Genomic DNA, 21,214 nt, shown 5'->3' with positions numbered 1-21,214 from the left:
AGACAATTAGGCTCGTCACAGCAAGCGATTTTGACCTCTCTCAATGTTATTTTGTAACAACAACATTAACAACAACAACAACAAAAAAGTTAACACTTTGATTGCCTAAGGCTAAATTCATGATATACCATCCCTTGCCAGCTCTATTTGTCTATGGAAAAGTTCCCCTTCTTTGCAGGGCTATAACTTTTTAAATTCTATTGCTAAATTGCCATTATTAGGGCCCATTCAAGGTCCTATATGTATTGTTCATTGTGTAGCAATGTTAAACTTTTTCATTCACATATTCATAGTAAAATATGGTCTAAAGTATAAGTATGTTTTCATCTCTTTCTGCAGCTTTCTCCAGAACGTGATTTATAGCCCCAAATGCATTATATTGATGATGAAATACAGTTTGGTAGGAATCTGTGCGAGATCAAAAATTTCAATTCGACGTACTTCTAGAAGTTTCTACGTATCATCTGATGATGACCGGATGGGCGGGGGATCGCTTATAATTCCGTGGGCAGCGTTATATCATTCATCTAGTGTGGGTGATATGATCATCAGAGCAGTTTATATCGAACACGTTCAAAAATAACGCTGAATCTTACCGTATCTTCCTCGCGCCGTTGGACGATGAGCGTGGAACTGAAATATTCCTATTATGGGATGTAGAAATACGCAATCTATTTCCAGGTTGTATAATAGTATATACGTCCAAATCATGTTGTTTATCGAGTTATTGGCAACAGATCGCTATGTATTGTGTCGAGATCGAGTCCCGGGACCTATAGAGAGTGCCCGGAAGTAATATGGACGATCAGCACTTCAACCACATAACTTCCTGTTTGGCGCTTCTGCCGATCGGCCACCAGATGGCGCTCTTGAACCGCTAGAGGTTTGAGAGGAGCTCAGAACTGTGTGTGAAGGCTGCGGATGGAAAATATGATTCCGATCACAGATTTTTGAAATATTGATATTAAAGACGAGTTACGGCGTCCTCGGCAACTTGAGCATGGCGGGGAAGGACGCCTAAACACGTTTTCGGCACTTAAAGTGTTAAGATAATCGGTGCGGTTGGGTGGGCGAGGTCTATCAATCCACTTTCTCATCAAAGGTGCAAGGGGTGGCTATACTAATGCACAGAAATATTCCATTCCAACATATATCTACCATAGCCGATCCCAACGGCCGCTATTTGATTGTCACAGGCAATATATTATCATTCCATGTTACTCTCTTAAATTTATATGCCCCGAATATTGACGACCCTGGTTTTTTTCTGAAGTGTCTTTAATCTATTACCTGACTTGTCAACTACACATTTAGTAGTGGGTGGAGTTTTTAATTGCATTCTGGACACATTCATGGACAGGCCCTCTTCCCGCCCAGTCACTTCTCTTTTTTTTTTTAAAGATTAATTTTTTGGCGTTTTATCGCTTTATTGCTACTGGGCAGTCCAGTAGATAGAGACAGAGGAGGAATGGGAGACAGAGTGGGGGGAAGACATTCGGCAAACAACGACGGGTTCGGGAGTCGAGCCCGGGTCGGCTGTGTCGCGGCTGAGCGTGCTATGTGGTTCGCCACTGGGGCGCCCCCCAGTCACTTCTCTTAACTCCACTACAGTATTAAACAACTTGTTTAAATCACTGAACCTTGTAGACATAATGGAGACTACAGCACCCCACAGACAGAGATTTCTACTTTTACATAAATCATATACAAGGATAAATTATTTTATAACGTATTCCAAATTAACATCCAATATTATCTCCTCCAAATATCACAATATTTTAATCTCAGACCATTGCCCAGTTACATTGTCGATTGATTTTTGGTGGGAGAAAATCACAGTATAGCTGGCGTTTCAATCCGACTCTGCTTAACACATTGAGTGCCACGCCCTTCCGGGAAGTGCATAGGCCATGTCACCCATTAACCCCATGTAATCGCTCACCTTGTTTGTAGAGCTAAACCTAGGGCTGGGCGATATGACCAAAAACGTTATCGCGATAAAATTATAAAATTATTTTCATATAACTCGATATCGATAATTATCGTCGATATAATGTCTGTCAAGTTTAATTAACTTATTATGCCCGGCGCCGATACGCGGGCTGACTTGTTTTGCTGCTGTGAATGTCTCGAGAGTCGAGTTGATGTCGTCATCAGTCCGCACACGTTAGCAGTTAGCCAAAGCAAGCGGAGTATTTCATGACAATGTACTAAAAAATGACCCTAAAATACTCTGTTCCGCCCAATTCATTGCAACGACGTCCACTGTATACCCCACACTACTATAACAGTTACCCTCAGAATTCAAAACACACACCAACTCGGCAGGTAACCTGTGAAATAGCGCCGTGCAAGCTAATTAGCCATAGCCAGCCTCGTTTCCGAGCAGAGTATTTCATGACAATGTACTAAAAAATGACCCTAAAATACTCTGTTCCGCCCAATTCATTGCAACGACGTCCACCGTATACCCCACACTACTATAACAGTTACCCTCAGAATTCAAAACACACACCAACTCGGCAGGTAAACTGTAAAATAGCGCCGTGCAAGCTAATTAGCCATAGCCAGCCTTGTTTACTGCGTCCTACCTCCGCGCCTCCTTCCGGGTCTCCTTCCGCTATCGGCCATCTCCTTCACTGATTGGTTGTTAGTGCGTGTGTTCATATCCAAGCTTGGAAAATCGATATATCGAAACTTTGCGACCACGTTTCATGTTTATTTCGAGGAAATAATTTATCGTGATAGTTATCGTTATCGTTTTATCGCCCAGCCCTAGCTAAACCTATATTTTATATTATAGCTATGGATCTAATAACGCTGTCGATTGTCAGTGGGTTTCTTCCGGTCAACATGCAAAAAACTGATTCTTTTTTCATCCATACATTTCCGTTTTATACCGTGGTGAATAGTTGTAGAGTGATCCTGTGTAATCCCAGGGAACTCCGTCAAACAGCCCTTTAGTGAAATTCATTACACATAATTTCTCGCCTGATTATTGAATCATCCTGAAATCAACGCTAGATTATCGGTATTATGTTTCAACATGCATGCACGAAAGGGGACGGGGAGAACCGGCCCTCCGTGCTTTGATTGCAGCCAACGGCACACACACACACACACAGGCTGCGATCGCTGGAAAAAAAATATCGGATCAACGCAAGATTGATAATATATAGTCCTTACCTTGTCTATGATGTACTGCAAAAAGAATAATCCAATTATCTGATCGTCATTGCAAATACTGGTCGCGGTAGTGTGTCCCACGTTTACCACCAAAGAAAACGAACGGGCGGGCGGTGGAGCCTCGTCGATGCATCGTGTATAGACCCCGTCTGCAAGCTGCAGCTCGGCCAGGAAAATAAACCACATCGTGTCAAATGAAGTGCAATAGCGGCCGCAAGGCGTTAGCAGGCGGTATCGCACCGCTGCGGTCTCAGACAGAGTGCAACACAGTCCTACACCATAGCAGGATGAATTATGAATGGAAATAGCTAATAAAAGAAATAATGATCATAATAACGAGTATACTCGTTGTTGGCGGCCAACGATTGGCGGGCTATAACGAGTTAACTCGTTCTTGGCGGCCATTGTGTTAACAATGGTCGAAAATTGTTGACAGAACTGAACATCATTAACTCAATCCCCGCCAACAACGTTTATATACGTGTTTGGCCGACAACCGTTGAACGCCAACCACGTATACATACGTTATTTGATTGTTTTTCTTTTTTTTATTCTTTTTTTGTTCTCACTTTTTTCTGTATTTTGCTCCCATCCCAATTCAGTCGTTATGCCAATTCCCTTCCTGGTCGTTGCGTGCATTGTCCCACTGTCGGCCTAGGGAGGGTGTAGAATTACCACATGCCTCCTCCGATACATGTGGAGTCAGCCAGCCACTTCTTTTCACCTGACAGCGAGGACTCTCACTGGGGGAATGTAACGTGTGCAGAGGTTCACGCTATTTCCCCCCGATCCCTTCCCTGCTGAACAGGCGCCCCGACCGACCAGTAGGAGCCGCAGTTTACAACGACCAGGACACATACCCCACCGGCTTCCCACCCGCTAACACTGCCAATTGTGTTAGTAGGGACGAGTGACCAAGCCGGAGGTACCGCTGACAGCTGGATTCGATCCCAGAGTCTCTGCGGTGGTAGGTGAGTGCATTCTCCACTGCGCTACCCAGCCGCACCCTTTTTTAAAATATTTGTATTCATTATTCATCCGGGGACCTCTGTGTTACCATAGGGAATTAGTCTGAGATCGCCAAAGTGCAATACCGGCCGCATCCAGCTAGACGGCGGTATCGAGCACCCTTTGAAACCTTGTATCTTGGCCTGTGTAACGGTCAAATGTCTCCGGTCTCACTTTTCCTTGTCGGGCGAATGGAGCAGTTCTCCCGGTTCCATTGAAGCGCGTCAAATATGCCCAATCCATATGTTGTGGTGGGTTATGCCGTGGACCAAATGGACATCGGATGTACCAGATGGCGATCAAACAATTGGAATATTATTTTTGGAATACTCCCGATCACAGGTAAGGACTATCTGACGTCAATTTTAGCTTGATTGTGCAATGCTTTTATACCGATCGGGCTGACAAGCGTTTTTTGTGTTCAATACGAATGCCAATCAAATAATCAGAAACGACTAGGGGTGGAACGGTTCACAAAATCCATGGTTAGGTTCGTATCACGATTTTGTGGCCACGGTTTTCGGTTCGATTCGATACGTTGTTTTTTATTAAAAAAATATTTAACACTCCAAAAATGTAAACATGCTTCTAATTTATTTGAAAAAAATACGTTTACAGCGGTTTGCCTTAAAGGAAAACTCCAACATTTTGGGAAATTAGCTTATTTAGCATCTTCCCTGGAGTTAGACAAGAAGATACATACCTTTTTCGTCTCTCTGCATGCATTGGGCTTAGGGAACGCCTGGACCGTTGGGGCAGACATCTAGCATAGTTCACTACAGTCAGGAAATACTCCAAATACAATCAAAATACAACTCCCAAACGTTCCTGTAAACATGTTGTGACCTGTGTATTTACCATGTCTCCCAGTCACACAAGTCACACGAGTCTCCCAGTCACACAAGTCTTCCAGACACACAAGTCTCCCAGTCACACAAGTCTCCAAGTCACACAAGACACACGAGTCTCCCAGTCACACAAGTCTCCTAGTCACACAAGTCTCCAAGTCACACAAGTCTCCCAGTCACACAAGTCTCCCAGTCACACAAGTCTCCAAGTCACACAAGTCACACAAATCTCCCAGTCACACACGTCTCCCAGTCACACAAGTCTCCAAGTCACACGAGTCTCCCAGGCACACAAGTCTCCAAGTCACACAAGTCACACAAGTCTCCCAGTCACACAAGTCTCCAAGTCACACAAGTCTCCCAGTCACACAAGTCTCCAAGTCGCACAAGTTACACGAGTCTCCCAGTCACACAAGTCTCCCAGTCACATGAGTGTCCCAGTCACACGAGTCTCCCAGTCACACGAGTCTCCGTCACACAAGTCTCCAAGTCACAAGTCTCCCAGTCACACAAGTCTCCCAGTCATACAAGTCTCCAAGTCACACGAGTCACACAAGTCTCCAAGTCACACAAGACACACGAGTCTCCCAGTCACACAAGTCTCCAAGTCACACAAGTCACACGAGTCTCCCAGTCACACGAGTCTCCCAGTCACACAAGTCTCCCAGTCACACAAGTCTCCCAGTCACACAAGTCTCCAAGTCACACGAGTCTCCCAGTCACACAAGTCTCCCAGTCACACAAGTCTCCAAGTCACACAAGTCTCCCAGTCACACAAGTCACACAAGTCTCCCAGTCACACAAGTCTCCAAGTCACACAAGTCACCCAGTCACACAAGTCTCCCAGTCACACAAATCTCCAAGTCACACAAGTCTCCCAGTCACACAAGTCTCCCAGACACACAAGTCTCCAAGTCACATGAGTCTCCCAGTCACACAAGTCTCCCACTCACACAAGTGACTTGGAGACTTGTGTGACTGGTTGATTTGTGTGACTTGGAGACTTGTGTGACTGGGAGACTTGTGTCTGGGAGACTCGTGTGACTTGTGTGACTTGGAGACTTGTGTGACTGGGAGACTTGTGTGACTGGGAGACTTGTGTGACTGGGAGACTTGTGTGACTGGGAGACTCGTGTGACTGGGAGACTTGTGTGACTGGGAGACTCATGTGACTGGGAGACTTGTGTGTCTGGGAGACTTGTGTGACTGGGAGACTTGTGTGACTGGGAGACTTGTGTGACTGAGAGACTCGTGTGACTTGTGTGACTGGGAGACGTGGTAAATACACAGGTCACAACATGTTTACAGGAACGTTTGGGAGTTGTATTTTGATTGTATTTGGAGTATAATTTCCTGACTGTAGTGAACTACGCTAGATGTCTGCCCCACTTCCAGTGATGAAGCTAAGCTAGGCTAACGGTCCAGGCGTTCCCTAAGCCCAATGCATGCAGAGAGACGGAAAAAGGTATGTATCTTCTTGTCTAACTCCAGGGAATATGTTAAATAAGCAAATTTCCCAAAATGTTGGAGTTTTCCTTTAAAGGCCCACTTGCAGGTTAAACCCTACTCTTCAATTATGGGTAGTTTACGTCATTGGTATCTAATTTCATTATTTATTTTTTTCCATTTGACGCCGGAAATTCCACTCAGAAAGGGTTAAAAAGGTCCATGCACGAATAACATGTATGGAGCCAATGAAAAAGCTTATCAGACGCTATCAGGGCTGTGACGTCACTTCAGGTAACTTTCCCCTACCTCTGATCCGCTACAATGGAGTTTGACGAGTGCAGAAAGCTATTTCCTTGATCCAAATGGACGCCTTACAAGACGCAAATGGGTTTAATCGTCAGAGACTTTGATGTACCAGCTACAACTGCATCTTTGGTTGAAACAAGGTAGTTATAAGGTTTTTAATGTCGTAAAAAAAAAAACTACATGTACCACTAGGCAGCCTGTTGTTCAGTACAGCAGCGCTACTGGTCTGTGGGCTGTTGCCTTATCCCCGGGTCATAGTACCAAGCTGGCTATATGGCTCTGGCTAACGTTACCCTGCTAACGTTAGCATTATGTCTACTGTCGTGAACCATTTTAAATCGGGGCATGTAAAAGAGTTTGGGGAACGAGTAAAATGTGCAGGTCCTCTTCTCAGACCTGTGGGGCAAAGCACTGCACACGCATCATGCCGGCTAGCAAGCTACACGTCACGGCATGTTGATACGATAGTAGCCCCTTTCATGATGCACTCGGTGCATCACAGTCACGAAAGGGGCTACCACGATAGCTAACTAACGTTAACGTTACAAGCTCAAACACCTTATAACTACTAACTTACTACTGTCGTCTCCATAAGTTCCCTGGCAGAATACTTTGTTTGTGAGGACAAAGGTATACAAAGAGGAGAGAACCATTTTAAATCGGGGCATGTTTCGGGAATGCTAGCTAGCTAACTTAGCTACTAACGTTATATACACAATATGTACAACGACACAATGATTTACATGAGTATTTACAAATATGGTAACGTGGTTGTGGCTTTTACAAATAGTGGTTAGCTTTAGAGATAAATGGCTATGATCACGGAGCAATAGTGTTAGGTGAAACAGATACTAGCTCCTCGGCTAGTAGTAGTAACAAGAAGGCTCTGCTTCCTGCCACTACCTGCCTGTGACTCTCAGAGCCCCCTGCTGCCCTGTACCCTGTGTGACGTCATCATTAAGATGACACGCGCACGTTATGAACCATGGATTAAAATATCCACGTGCGTGATGGTTGTGGTTGGCTGACAAAATGTTTGATAAAAACGCTAAAACTGGATCAATTTCGATAATTCTTTTCCCCCTCTTCATGAAAGTCACAGTTGGCCTAGTCACATTGTTTATTGAAGAAAAATACAACATGCAAGTGGGCCTTTAAATAATGTTTGGCACACAAAGACCGAACTGACTGAAAAATATAGGCAACATTTGTCAAAGTATTAACTTAGTGCAAACAAACTAAATAATTAAACCTTTCCATTTTTGTGGCCACATTATAGACAAAGGCCATCATCATAAAGTATGCATATGCTCAACCAGCACTAGACTTTCTTATCAAAAAGGAAAAAGTCACAGAAAATATTATTAGGGTTTTAAATGAGGACGTTTATGGGGTTTCTTGTATTAATAATGATTTGCACTAAGGAATGTTGTAACTTATCAAAAAAAAAAGAGGAGATGTTACAAGGGAATGTTATATAAACCCCCCCACAGTGGTGTGTGGAGTTGGTATGTCCCAGCAGGGACCAGGATGTAAATGTTGTGTTATGGGTTGGCAATACAGATGCACGGCACAGTTGACACACACAAACACAATAGTCTCCTGGCTCGTTATTGAACACAAACAGTTATCTTTGAACCTCTGTTGTCAAGCCTCGTCAATATACCCCCATTCCCCACTCTGGTGTCATGGAGTCACTTCGCTGTGAGCGTTTCCACGGTTAGATTGCGGCTAATGTTCGTTAGCTTGCGGCTAACGTAACGTTAGCCTAGCTCGAGGCTAACATTAACTTATAACCGAACAATACACACATGCCCCGAACCGTGGAGGTCGTACCGAACGGTGTACGGTTAGAATGCGTACCATTCCACCCCTAGAAACAACCCCCCCCCTTTCATGCATTCATGATGGAACATAATACCTATGATATAAATTTGATTTAGGAATAATAGCGTGTACAGGCAAGAAACGGCAACGTTTATAGTAGAATTGACGTATAAGCCTATTACTCAGCCTTTCAGGAATTACCCCAGACCACACTATAACGATACTTATATTCACCACGGTATAACACGGGAACGTATGGATGGAGAAATGTATTCTTTTTCACATATTGAATGATAGATAGGTGATGTCAAATGGGCCATAGTATTGTATACATAGCTATAATATAGAATATAGTTATAGCTCTACAAACAAGGTGACGCACTCCTATCTTTTAAAGCGTGGCAGTGCTAGAACGGGGCCCGACTAATTCCTGGCGGTCAATGAGTTAAGACATACAGAGATGCTCCATCCTCTCCTGCCTCTACCACTCCCAAAACTGAGCGAAGCCACACGTAACACACTGAATGCAGAAATATCATTGCAGGAAGTGTTTACAGCAATCAAAGGCTTCCCTAATGGTAAAGCTGCCGGCCCTGATGGTTTTTCTATAGAATTCTATAAAGAATATGTTGCAGATGTTGCTCCCTTAACACATTGAGTGCCACGGACGCGTTTTGTCGTTAGTTCATGCCGACCTTTGAGTGCGCCCGACGCTATATAGCGTTTGTTTGTCTTTTTTTTTAATTGGCGATTTGAATTCATATTTCATCAATCGAGCCTCGGTTAGTGCTGCAGAGTCTCTCTGAGCTCAATTGGGAAGACACCGCCCCCTATCGTCTCTCCCTGTGTAACTGCACCCCATTACTTTACACTGATGCATGCGGGGTGGCCAGTTTCCTCATTTTACTTTTCCGTCAAGGCCAACTGAAGGATCAATTGTGCTCGCTGGCCTGGAAAACGCATGGATTATGTATTTACAGGACCCAACACTGTAATCAATAAGCGTGATCGATATTTGGAATGGCGATCAGGAATTGGAATAATCTTTTTGGATAACATCTGATCTCAGGTAAGGAATTTATTTTACCAAGATAATCAGAGCTGTTTTCACCTATATCTCAGCCCTATGCGTGTGTGTGTGTGTGTGGCTGTGATCGCTGATGAGGAAATGAGAGAATCGATTTTTCAGCCCGCCTCTATAGCGTGCATAAGTACACATATACTATCGATAATCTAGCGTTTATTTGAAAACGATTCATAAATAGGCCGAAAAATGACAACGTTTTTGTGTATGCTAGAATATTCCAGTAAATGCCTTTTATCACGGAATCTATATATTTTCCTGAAAAACGAGGGCTTTTCAAAATGCTATAAAACGAAAATGAACCGATTGTTGACCGAATGTTGACTGCAAACAAGTCATTGATAAGCGACAGGCAGATTAGACACATAGCCATAATTTAAGACAGAGATTAGGAGTTCACAACGCTATCATTGAAGTGGGTCCTGGCATTTAACCATGTTTCCCATGTTAATGGCTGGCACTCAAACTGTTAATGTTGCGGATGTTTAAACATTCCATGCAAACTGAAAGCCTACCTGATTATCTCTACACAGCTAACATATCTTTCATTTTGAAAAAAAGGCAAAGAGGAAACTGACCCCTCCTCGTAGCGCCCTATTGCCCTCCTTAGAAACAACTTAAAGGTGTTCACCAAAATTCTAGCCAACAGGCTCAATAAATGTATAACGGCCATAATTCATCCTGATCAAACCGGCTTTATTCCCGGGAGGTTTTCTTGGTGACTACTGAACATCACATATGGCAAATATAAACAAATATACATATAAACACAGCTATTTTGGCCCTCGACGCACAAAAAGCTTTTGACCAAGTTGAGTGGAACTATATTCAGTCTGTGATAGAGGAGTTTGGTTTGGGCAGGGACTTTGCTTCATGGGTTGCAATGCTATATTCCCACCCCACCGCATCAGTCCTGACCACCCGCAATAAATCACCACCCTTTGACCTTCACCGTAGTACACGCCAAGGCTGCCCATTATCTCCTTTACTCTTTGCCATTGCAATCAAACCCCTCGCCATTAGCATTAGAAACCACCCTGGTCTACTGGCAGGACTCCTACCCTGGTGAGACCACCACTACCACCCCTGCATGGCTGGCCATAGAGCAGAATGCTAGCAGTATCTCTCTCCCAGCACTTCTCTTTGCAGCAAAACATTTTCCATAAGAGACAACTTTATGATAAAGAACTCATTGAAAATATGGTACCAGATCAGAAAAGTTTTTAAATGACCAGAGACGTCGGCCTGTACTCCCATCTGTCATAACCATGCTTTCCTCTCTTCACAATCAGATCAAATTTTTTTCAAATGGAAGGAAAAGGGAATAGTCTCTATAGAAAACCTTTACATAGATGGTAATTTTGCCTAATTTTCCCAACTCCAGCATAAATATGAGCTCCCCCCCACTCATTTCTTTCGATATTTACAAATGAGGAACTATGTTCGTTTAAATGTTCAAAAATTTTAAACGTATATACCGATTGCTGTGATATATTCCTGATATCTATAGGCCTGATATCCAAGTTTGTAGACTCATTTATAGAACACTATATTCCAGGCGGTCAGGTGGCGTAGCGGAGATTGCGTTCGTCACCAACACCGGAGACGCTGGATTCGCATGTTCGAATCCAGCTCACAGCTCCGCCGTTGTCACCAGCTTGGCTGGCCGTTCACACTAATACAATTGGCTGTATTAGAGGGTGGGAAAGCTGGCGGGGTGGGTCCGGGTCGTTGTAAACAGCGACTCCTACAGTTCGGTCGGGGCGCCTGCTCAGCGCGGATAGGATCTAAGGGGGGTAGTGTGATCCTTCCACACGTTACACCCTCTCAGTGAGAGTCCGCGCTGCCAGGTGAAAAGAAGCGGTTGATTGGCTAGACGTGTGTCGGAGGAAGCACGTGATAGCCTCCACTCTCCCAGACCAACTGTGGGGGGTAAGTGCGCAGCGACCAGGAAAGGGGATTGGGAATTGGCATAACGACTAACATTGGGATGGGAGAAAATCGGAGGAAAAAGGAGGGAGAAAAGATTAAAAAAAACAAAAAAAAAACACTATATTCCATCTACACAATGCTTGAGGGCGTCTTGGGAGAGAGATATTCAGGTGGATATTACAATGGACACCTGGGATGAGTCCCTCCGCATTATCCACTCTTGTTCTATTAATTCCAGACATCAGTTAATTAAATTTAAGGTGAGACTTAACTATTCTTGTACAAAATTGGACTCGATTTACCCCTCAGTCTCACCACTCTGTACCAGTTGTAAATCTGCTGAGGGCTCACTGGGTCACCTCTTTTGGTTTTGCCCGAAGCTCCATAGGTTCTGGAGTGAGGTGTTCCAATAGTACTCAAACATATACACCCATGACTTTCCCCCAGACCCAGTAGTGGCTATTTTTGGCTCGTCACAAAATATGACAACACTCAATTACTCGGAGATATAGACTATACAGTATGGCATGGAAATTGCAAAGAAATGCATTTGAATGGTGTGGAGCAAAGAAATAGTACCACTTTTCCAAACCTGACTATGTGGACTGAATGGCAACTGTGAAGCTGTCTCTTACACAAAGCCATGTAAAAAGACTTTACGTCTACTAGATATATCTTTCAATCTCTAGGACTTGATATGTCCAACACTGGTAGGAGGCACGAAGGAGTGACTGGTTGTCTTGTTTTTTCTTTTTTCCCCCCTTTCTGTTGAGGGGAGGGTATATATATATATATATATATATATATATATATATATATATATATATATATATATATATTAGAGCTGGGCCGTTAACGGCGTTAACGTGCTGCGTTAACGCTATACTAGTATCGCGCGATAATATAATTAACGCATTTTTTTTTTTTATATATATATATATTTTTTTTTTTACCTTTATTTACCCAGGGTAGGTTCGCTGAGCACATATGCTCTTTTTCAGGAACGCCCTGCTTCACATTCACACGGTTCCATTCACACCTGGGAGCTGCCCAGTACAACCACAGTTGACACCATTGGCCACTGAGCAACTCCACTGGAGCAGTTGATTCAAGCCATGTCACATAGTTCAAGTTTGCAATGATTCTTTCTGTTTTGCTCCTGAGAGTGCTAGATACTGTACTACTGTACTGGTAATATTATTTATTTGTGTTAACTTCTGAATAAAACAACTTATTAAACACAAGTACATCTTATTGAACATTATTTTGATATTTCATTACCAATTATCATAGCAAAACAGCTTTGTCTGTAATGCATTTTGGAAACGGGAGATGGGCTCATGGTGTAATGGGCCACCTGGCCTGAGAAACATAAGGAGGAAAGAAAAAGTAAGGACTTACTTCTGGTCATTATTTGGGTAGAACACAGATATTTTGAATGCCTTCGGCAGGTTTTTTTTTTTTTTTTTTTGAGCCATTTTAATCTAGATTAAATCCAGGATTGCAGATAGATTAATCTAGATTAAAAAAATTAATCTATGCCCACCTCTAATATATATATATATATATATATATATATATATATATATATATATATATATATATATATATATATATATATATATATATATATATATATATATATATATATTATATATTATATATTTATTTTATTTGTCGTCGTTGTGCATATCTGATGTCTTGATTTTGTCTGTTCTGTCTGCTTTGTTTGTGTACGTGTTGAAACGTTGAATACAAATTATATCAAGAGAAGACAATCGATTTGCACTGAGCGCCGATGACAATACACAAGGCGAGCAGATTGACCCATCAAACTAGTAATAATACAATGTCATTATTAAATAATCTGGGCCAACACTAGGGTTCATAAACACAAGAAAAGGGTTTTTACGTCCTCTCCAGGTCAAGGAAGTGACATGAGAAGGACATTAGATGGGCAGTGTTACCTGGTGAGGCTGTGAGAGCCATCGTCCCGTAGGAAGAGAAAGGCCCGGCTTCAAACTTCATCCCCTCCTTCCCTGCCTCCACCGCCACCTTCCCCTGTGGGGCAAACAGCCAACCATGAGAGGAAATTAATCGGCAATAGTGCAAATTTTATACATAAATAACATAATGACATATTATAAATATTATATTATAAATAATATGTATGACATATTATAAATAATATGTACATGGTATGTACAGTAGTAGGCACACACACCTTCTGTCATGCCAACCACACACACACACACACGTAAAATACTTTTTCAAACAGGGGCTTTTACAGGCCACAATCAACTTGTTCAATTCAACAACTGCTTCGCTCCTCCCATTAAAGGTATTATTATTATTACTGTTAAAAAAACATGAACAAGTTGATTACTGTTAATTAGGACGGTAAAAGGCCCCTGTTGACTAATTATAACTTCGCCGGGTGCTGAGATTTCTGGTTTTCTAAACTTGCATTCTGGACCATAATCGGCCCATTAGATTAAATTACACCCTTACTGAACGGAATTTGCATGTTGTTGAGTCTACATGGTACTCATTCCGGATGATCGATGATAATCTTACAAGTGGCACCTTTAATCAAATCACGGCCGCAAGCAAATCCCCCCTCAATCTTTCTCACTGCTCCTTTTTTTTTACTATTTGTAGAAAATCCCTGCTCTTTTTAATAACTCCCAATCCTCTCCTTGGCCCAGTCTACAAGTGACCTTAATGGTCCAACCTGGACGCGTCTATTCTTTCCCCAATACATTTCTAGTGCGCGTTCGGCGATCTGATTGGCCACGGACGTTTCTGGTGCGATCTGATTGGCCACTGACGTTTCTGGTCATGTGACATGTGCGCCCAATCGTGTGACGAGCTGTGTCTTTGCCCATTTCCGGGTCTAACAGCCTGCAAACTACCTAACGCCTAGTTTATCACTGGTTAAGCTTAGGCGACTCTTTCGAAGTTGGTTAAGGTTAGAGTTTGGAATCAGGGCTGGTGTTCTATCGCCACAAACTCTACACACAAACTCTAACCTTAACCAACTTCGAAAGAGTGCCTAAGCTTAACCGGCGAAAGAACTTGCCGTCACACGATTGGGCGCACATGTCACATGACCAGAAACGTCAGTGGCCAATCAGAGCGCAGAAGGCGAACGCGGAACTGGAAATGTATTGGGGAAAGAATTCAGGCAACCTGGACCTCACTTGACCCGAGGCCTGTTTCCTGAGGGCAGGGCTTGGAGGGAGGAGGGTGGGGGAGGAGGGAGGAGGGAGGAGGGAGGTGCTACTGGTAGGTTTAGTAATACCAGCTCAGAGACACATGTTGACTTAGTGGTAAATCTTCATAAGATAAAATAAGCCAAGTTATATTTTTTATTAATCCCCTTGGGGAAATTCGTCCACTGCATTCGACCCATCCTAACTGTTTAGGAGCAGTGGACAGACACACAGTGTGATGCCCCGGGGACCCACTCCAGTTGTATTGCCAGCACCAGGACGAGGGTCAATGGCAGGAACATGCACGTCTTTTTATGGACGTTGGATTAAAGTCCAAATGAACGTGTGAGCAAAAACACCATCATCGTTACATAAACGTCATGACCTTTGTAAGGTGAATATCGCTTAAAGGTCTGCACATTTTTACGAGGTCTAATATCTCCCGGGTCAAGAAGTCATTCTCTCGTGAGGACAGGTGGTAATCGGGACAGATAAAACTCACCACTGTGCTCTGTGTCTCCAGAGCTCTGCTGCGTCGCCTCCCACCCGAGAAGCCTCCGCAGAATGACCTCGCCTGGGAGAGAGCGGACCTCTAGTTATCTGCAGCAGGCTATCTCCTCAACTAGCTTCAACTGCCGGAGAAACCGTGTTGAAGAAATAGTTGAGGAAATAGTGTTTGCATTTCACTAGAGCTCTCCTCAGGGTGACGGGATCCAGCTGAGTTTCTCTCTCAAGACACAGAACACGTACAGTAGGCGCGCTTCACGTACAGTAGGCTCGCTTCACGTACAGTAGGCGCGCTTCACGTACAGTAGGCGCGCTTCACGTACAGTAGGCGCGCTTCACATCCGATTATCACATGTCCTCTTCACAACGAGAACGATAGGATTCAGGTTAAAGGAACACGCCAACATTTGGGGAAATTTGCTTTACCGTCTTCTCCAGAGAGAGACAAGAAGATAGATACCAGCTTTCTCTCTGTGCGTTCAGTAGAAAGCTATCTGGCTGCACATTGGCCTAGCTTAGCACAATGAATGGAAGCGGACATGGCCAGTTAGCATTTCGGGGGAGGTGTTAGTTGGACAACGTCTATAGGCTAACCGGCCATGTCAGCTTCCATTCATTGTGCTAAGCTAGGCTAACGTGCAAGGTCAAGGTCAAGGTCAACTTTATTTATATAGCACACACATTTAAAATCAACCGAAGTTGTACCAAAGTGCTGTACAATATAAAAACGGTAAAGCGAAGACGGTAAAGCGAATTTCCCAAAATGTTGGCGTGTTCTTTTAATGGGATGGGTTAATTGCAGAGACGAATCGCATGCATGCCGATTGATGACCTCTGAGCAGGTCCTAAATTATTATTATTATTATTACAAGTCCCTCCATGCCCTCGCCCCCCGATACCTGTCTGATCTCCTCCACCAGCACACTCCATCCCGGAACCTACGATCCTCCGATCTTGGTCAGGTTACAGACTTTTGGGGACAGAGCCTTCAGCGTGGCGTCCCCTACCCTCTGGAACTCTCTCCCCCCCGAAATCCGCAATGCCCCAACCCTGGACACCTTCAAATCTGCACTAAAAACACACCTCTTCACCAAGGCTTTTCCCCATCAGTTAGTTTAGATTAGATTAGGTCCATTATCCCTTACCTTCCCTCATCCCCCTTTTTTCCCCCTATTTCCCTAGCCCTATTTTTTGTCCTGATTGTGAAGCGACCTTGGGTTCTAGAAAGTCGCTATATAAATTTGATCTATTATTATTATTATTATTTGTGTCCACGGACCTGCAGGATGAGTATGAAGTAGTCGACAGGCTTGCTCCGGTGGAAGAGGTAGTGCTCGGGTGCCCGCTTGTTCTTGTCGTCGTACTTCATCTCCTGGATGACGTTGGGGTGCCTCAGCAGACGCAGCAGGATCTTCTCAGACATCTGCGCCGGTCCGAACGGCTCCACCTCTAGACGGAGAGAGAGAGAGAGAGAGACATGGAGAGAGAGACATGGAGAGAGAGAGAGAGAGACTGTGAAATAGTATATGAAGATGACGTACAAACATACCACCATATCCAACCCCTTTTAACTCTTCATCATGCATGTTAGGCCAACTTGGGTAAACTGCACCTTGTGTCTACCGTTTACCTTTACTCTTCCTCATAGTATATATTCCGATGTGATTCCTTATTGCCTATATTTATTGTAACGTATAATATAACCGATAGTTAATTATATTGTTTACACCGTTTATTTTTTCTCATATTTCCATATTCATTTATTGCCTGTATGTCTTTCTACTATTACCCTGCCCATACCTGTACCCCCCCCCCCCCCCCCCATGCTGTTATGACGCCCGAATTTCCCTAAAGGGATCAATAAAGGAATATCTTATCTTATTTTATCTCATCTTATCTTGATCACAACTGCAAACAAGTCTGAACGTGAAAATCCTGAAAAAATGTATTCACCTTTAAATGATCATCATCATCGTGGCGTAGTGGGCAAGGCGCTCGCCACGAAATGCTGGAGACGCTGGGCTCGTCAGTTCGAGCCCAGCGCTCCACATTTGCTTTCAGTTTAGCTGGTCGTCCGTACTAATACACATTGGCCGTATTAGGGGGTGGGAAACTGATGGGTGGGGATCGGGCGTTGTGGACAGCGACTCCTACAGGTCGGTTGGTGCACCTGCGCAGTAGAATCAGGAAGTGTCGGGGGCAGCGTGAGCCTCCCACGCGTTACTCCTCGCCACTGAGAGATCGAGCTGCGCAGGTGAAAAGATGCGACTGCTGTTACCTCAAGTACCGGAGGGGACTTGTGCTATGTATGACTTAGTCCACATTGCAGCCGGCTTGTGGGAGGCAAGAAACAGCGTCCGTGACAGGGGAGGGTTGAATTGGATGATACGAAATTGGGATGGGAGAAAATATAAAAAATGGGAGAAAAAGTGGATAAAAAAATAATTATCATCGTCATCGTAATTATTAAGTCCAAGGAGCTTCTTCAAACAGGGATATGCGTCAGCTCAGCACAGGCTCTGCCATCAGGAACCACATTTCGCAAATAAACTTTAGAGGACCCTTAATCAACGCTTCGCTGCGGGGTCCAGGTTCTGAACCCAATCCTACCAAAATAAGGCACGAGCGACGGCTGCTACTGTAGTCGTTTGACATTCTCCTCCTCGCTCAGAGGTCTACTTCCCGAGGGAAAGCGGGTGACATTGTTCACATTTTACACTCGACTTCTGTGAGAACCCTGACGATTGGCCCAAAACTGCTGGAAGTGATGTCATCGAGGAACTAGTGTAAACAAACAGGGTGGTGTTTTTAAAGCTGCGGCTAAGATCGCAAACTTGTCACCTCGAGTTCATGACACGCAAGCAAATAATCGCCTGTGTTTTTTAGATCTGTGCCCGGTGCCTGCACAGACATCCCGCGCCGCTTTTCCGAGAGGCCTAGCACTTCTTCACGGTCTCACACACGCACACACGCACACACACACACACACACACACACACACACACACACACACACACACATACCTCCACGCTTGTTGTGAAGACTCACACAAATCATTCCCTCACACACACACTAGCAACACAGATACACAAACTCATTCTACACAAATACTATTCACTCCTCCTCCCCAAACACCCCAGAGCACAACCGCATGTACACACACACACACACACGCACACACACACTCTCCTCACAGCGAGGGGCTGAGGGCACACTGGGGGGAAGTCAAGCAGCAACGCAGCCCACTTGCCTGTTGCTAGGAAACGCAGGGTAGCCAGCAGAAGCTGAGGTGATATTTTAACCTTCATCTCATTGTCGGTTGGCTTGAAGGCAGAGAAATCCTGCTTCCTCTCCCGATGGGTGATTTTCTTCTTCGTCTTGTTGTCAGCTGGGAAGGGGGGGGGGGGGGGGGGGGCATGACAACGGAGGAGTGTGAGACAGTTACCAGGAAACTTTTTAGGAAAAGCTAGCAACCCACTGCACTCCTCATGTATACTGAGACACATCGCTCCTAGAGGTGGATAAACTTCAGTAAACCCAAAGCTATAGACGGTTTTTCAAAGTGACAGCAATAACATTCTAAAAGGACCCAAGTTTATTTCCTGTCGCAGTGTTTGCTAATGCTAATAGTTGACAGGAAATACAATTTGGTCCAAACTGTTCCCTAGCAACGGGATTCCAGTGAAACCGACTATAGTGGGCTATTGCTTTTTCAGGAAATGTAGCCATGGTGCCCTTCTCTGAGGGAGAGGGGGGGGGGGCTACATTGTTAGCTTACCACATTCTCAGCATAACTCAAAGCTATATGCTTTCAAGCAAATAATGGACTAACAATAATGTATTTCATAAATATGGCAAATGTGAAATATTTCTGTTAATTCCTGTTGATTTGCTAATGTACAGTATTATACATTTGTTAGTGCTTATTAGAGAAATAGAGGCTTCTATTTTAGACTCAATGTCATTTAGAAACCGTATAGTTCATTATGTGAAACATAATCAGACTGACTGATGTATATACAGTCTAACAGATCAGATTTGTGAATATGGGACCTGGTCTAACCGTACATTAACACAGAACTCAATGTGAAGTTTTGTGTTGCTATGCTGTTATGAGTTTGCTTCCCTTGAACATGAAATCTTAACAGTAGCATAGCTGACATTTACAAAAATGGGACCGTTTTAAAATACAGTTAATTCATAGGCTACACAGAATATAGCAATGTATTTCACATTCTATAAGTCATTGTAACAATTATGTCCACATTAACTTTGTCGTGGCGGAGGCACATTTCTCACTCAAGCTGAAACATTTTCAACAGATGCAAGTAGTGACCGGCTACTATACAGGTCAGTCTAATATACAGTATGTGAATAGTGAGTAGGGACCAACTGTACAGGTCAGTCTAATATACAGTATGTGAATAGTGAGTAGGGACCAACTGTACATGTCAGTCTAATATACAGTATGTGAATAGTGAGTAGGGACCTACTGTACAGGTCAGTCTAATATACAGTATGTGAATAGTGAGTAGGGACCTACTGTACATGTCAGTCTAATATACAGTATGTGAATAGTGAGTAGGGACCTACTGTACAGGTCAGTCTAATATACAGTATGTGAATAGTGAGTAGGGACCTACTATACAGGTCAGTCTAATATACAGTATGTGAATAGTGAGTAGGGACCTACTATACAGGTCAGTCTAATATACAGTATGTGAATAGTGAGTAGGGACCTACTGTACAGGTCAGTCTAATATACAGTATGTGAATAGTGAGTAGGGACCTACTATACAAGTCAGTCTAATATATGTGAATAGTGAGTAGGGACCAACTGTACAGGTCAGTCTAACAGATGTGAGTGAATAGGGACCTACTGTACAAGTCGGTCTCATCTAGGATCTCCGATTTGATGATTTCTTCGATGATATCTTCCAGGGTGACGATACCCAGGACCTCGTAGAAGGGGTCGCCCTCGCCCTCGTTGTTCACCCTTTGAACTATGGCCAGGTGGGATTTACCTAGCAAAACACACACACACACACACACACACACACACACACACACACACACACACACACACACACACACACACACACACACACACACACACACACACACACACACACACACACACACACACACACACACACACACACACACACAGATTGTAAAGTCAGGCCATATATCGATAAGGAGCTTATAGCTCCAGCTCGTTGTGAGAAATACAGGTCAACATACAAGTACCATACTCAGTATGATAAACAGTGTGAATGTGACACGTGTCACAGAGGCATGCATACATTATGTTATGTGAAGCAAATTATAGTCAAACTGTGCCCATCAGGACCTGACACACAAGAGTAGAACGTGTTTCCTCCACTGAAGGAATTCATAGTCGCTTTAATAGTCAGGACTCGACCCCGATTGATTCGTTGATTTAATTGGGGCGACAGTGGCTCAGGAGGTAGAGCGGTCGTCTGGTAATCAGAAGGTCCCTGGTTCGATTTCCGATCTCCTGGCAGCATGTGTCGAAGTGTCCTTGAGCAAGACACTACTTAACCCCTAACTGATGCGGTCAGGCAAGCGATACCGGAGTCTCATGGCAAGCACAGAAAGACTCAGAAGAAGCTTCTATCCCCAGGCCATCAGGATGCTCAACGAACAATAACACTATGTAACAACCATCAAATGCACTCACAGCACACACATCCACACACACACACTCACTTTAAACAAACAACTCACTGCAGCACCCACTTACACACTTTAGAACACCTAAACACACTTTATATTTATTGGTAAATAATTTGCACTACAACCCATACCTCATTACACCTTACTGTAAA

The 21,214-nt window shown here is 43.8% G+C and overlaps 1 protein-coding gene across 1 annotated transcript in view; it reads right to left on the bottom strand.

Moving 5' to 3' along the window:
- cnnm2b (cyclin and CBS domain divalent metal cation transport mediator 2b) overlaps positions 1 to 21,214 on the bottom strand; it is a gene marked incomplete at both ends in the record, with an annotated part of 99,619 nt that overhangs the window by 7,938 nt on the left and 70,467 nt on the right. Inside the window, 4 exons of the mRNA XM_084319089.1 lie at positions 13,608 to 13,701; positions 16,642 to 16,811; positions 18,613 to 18,750; positions 20,243 to 20,386. Of these exons, the coding sequence (XP_084175215.1) occupies positions 13,608 to 13,701; positions 16,642 to 16,811; positions 18,613 to 18,750; positions 20,243 to 20,386 (546 nt within the window). The remainder of the gene's footprint in view (positions 1 to 13,607; positions 13,702 to 16,641; positions 16,812 to 18,612; positions 18,751 to 20,242; positions 20,387 to 21,214) is intronic.

Source organism: Notolepis coatsorum (assembly GCF_963971535.1).
Source record: "Notolepis coatsorum genome assembly, chromosome: 7".
Classification (NCBI taxonomy): domain Eukaryota; kingdom Metazoa; phylum Chordata; class Actinopteri; order Aulopiformes; family Paralepididae; genus Notolepis; species Notolepis coatsorum.
Note: the sequence above shows the minus strand (reverse complement) of the source record. Positions and strands in the feature narration are given on the sequence as shown.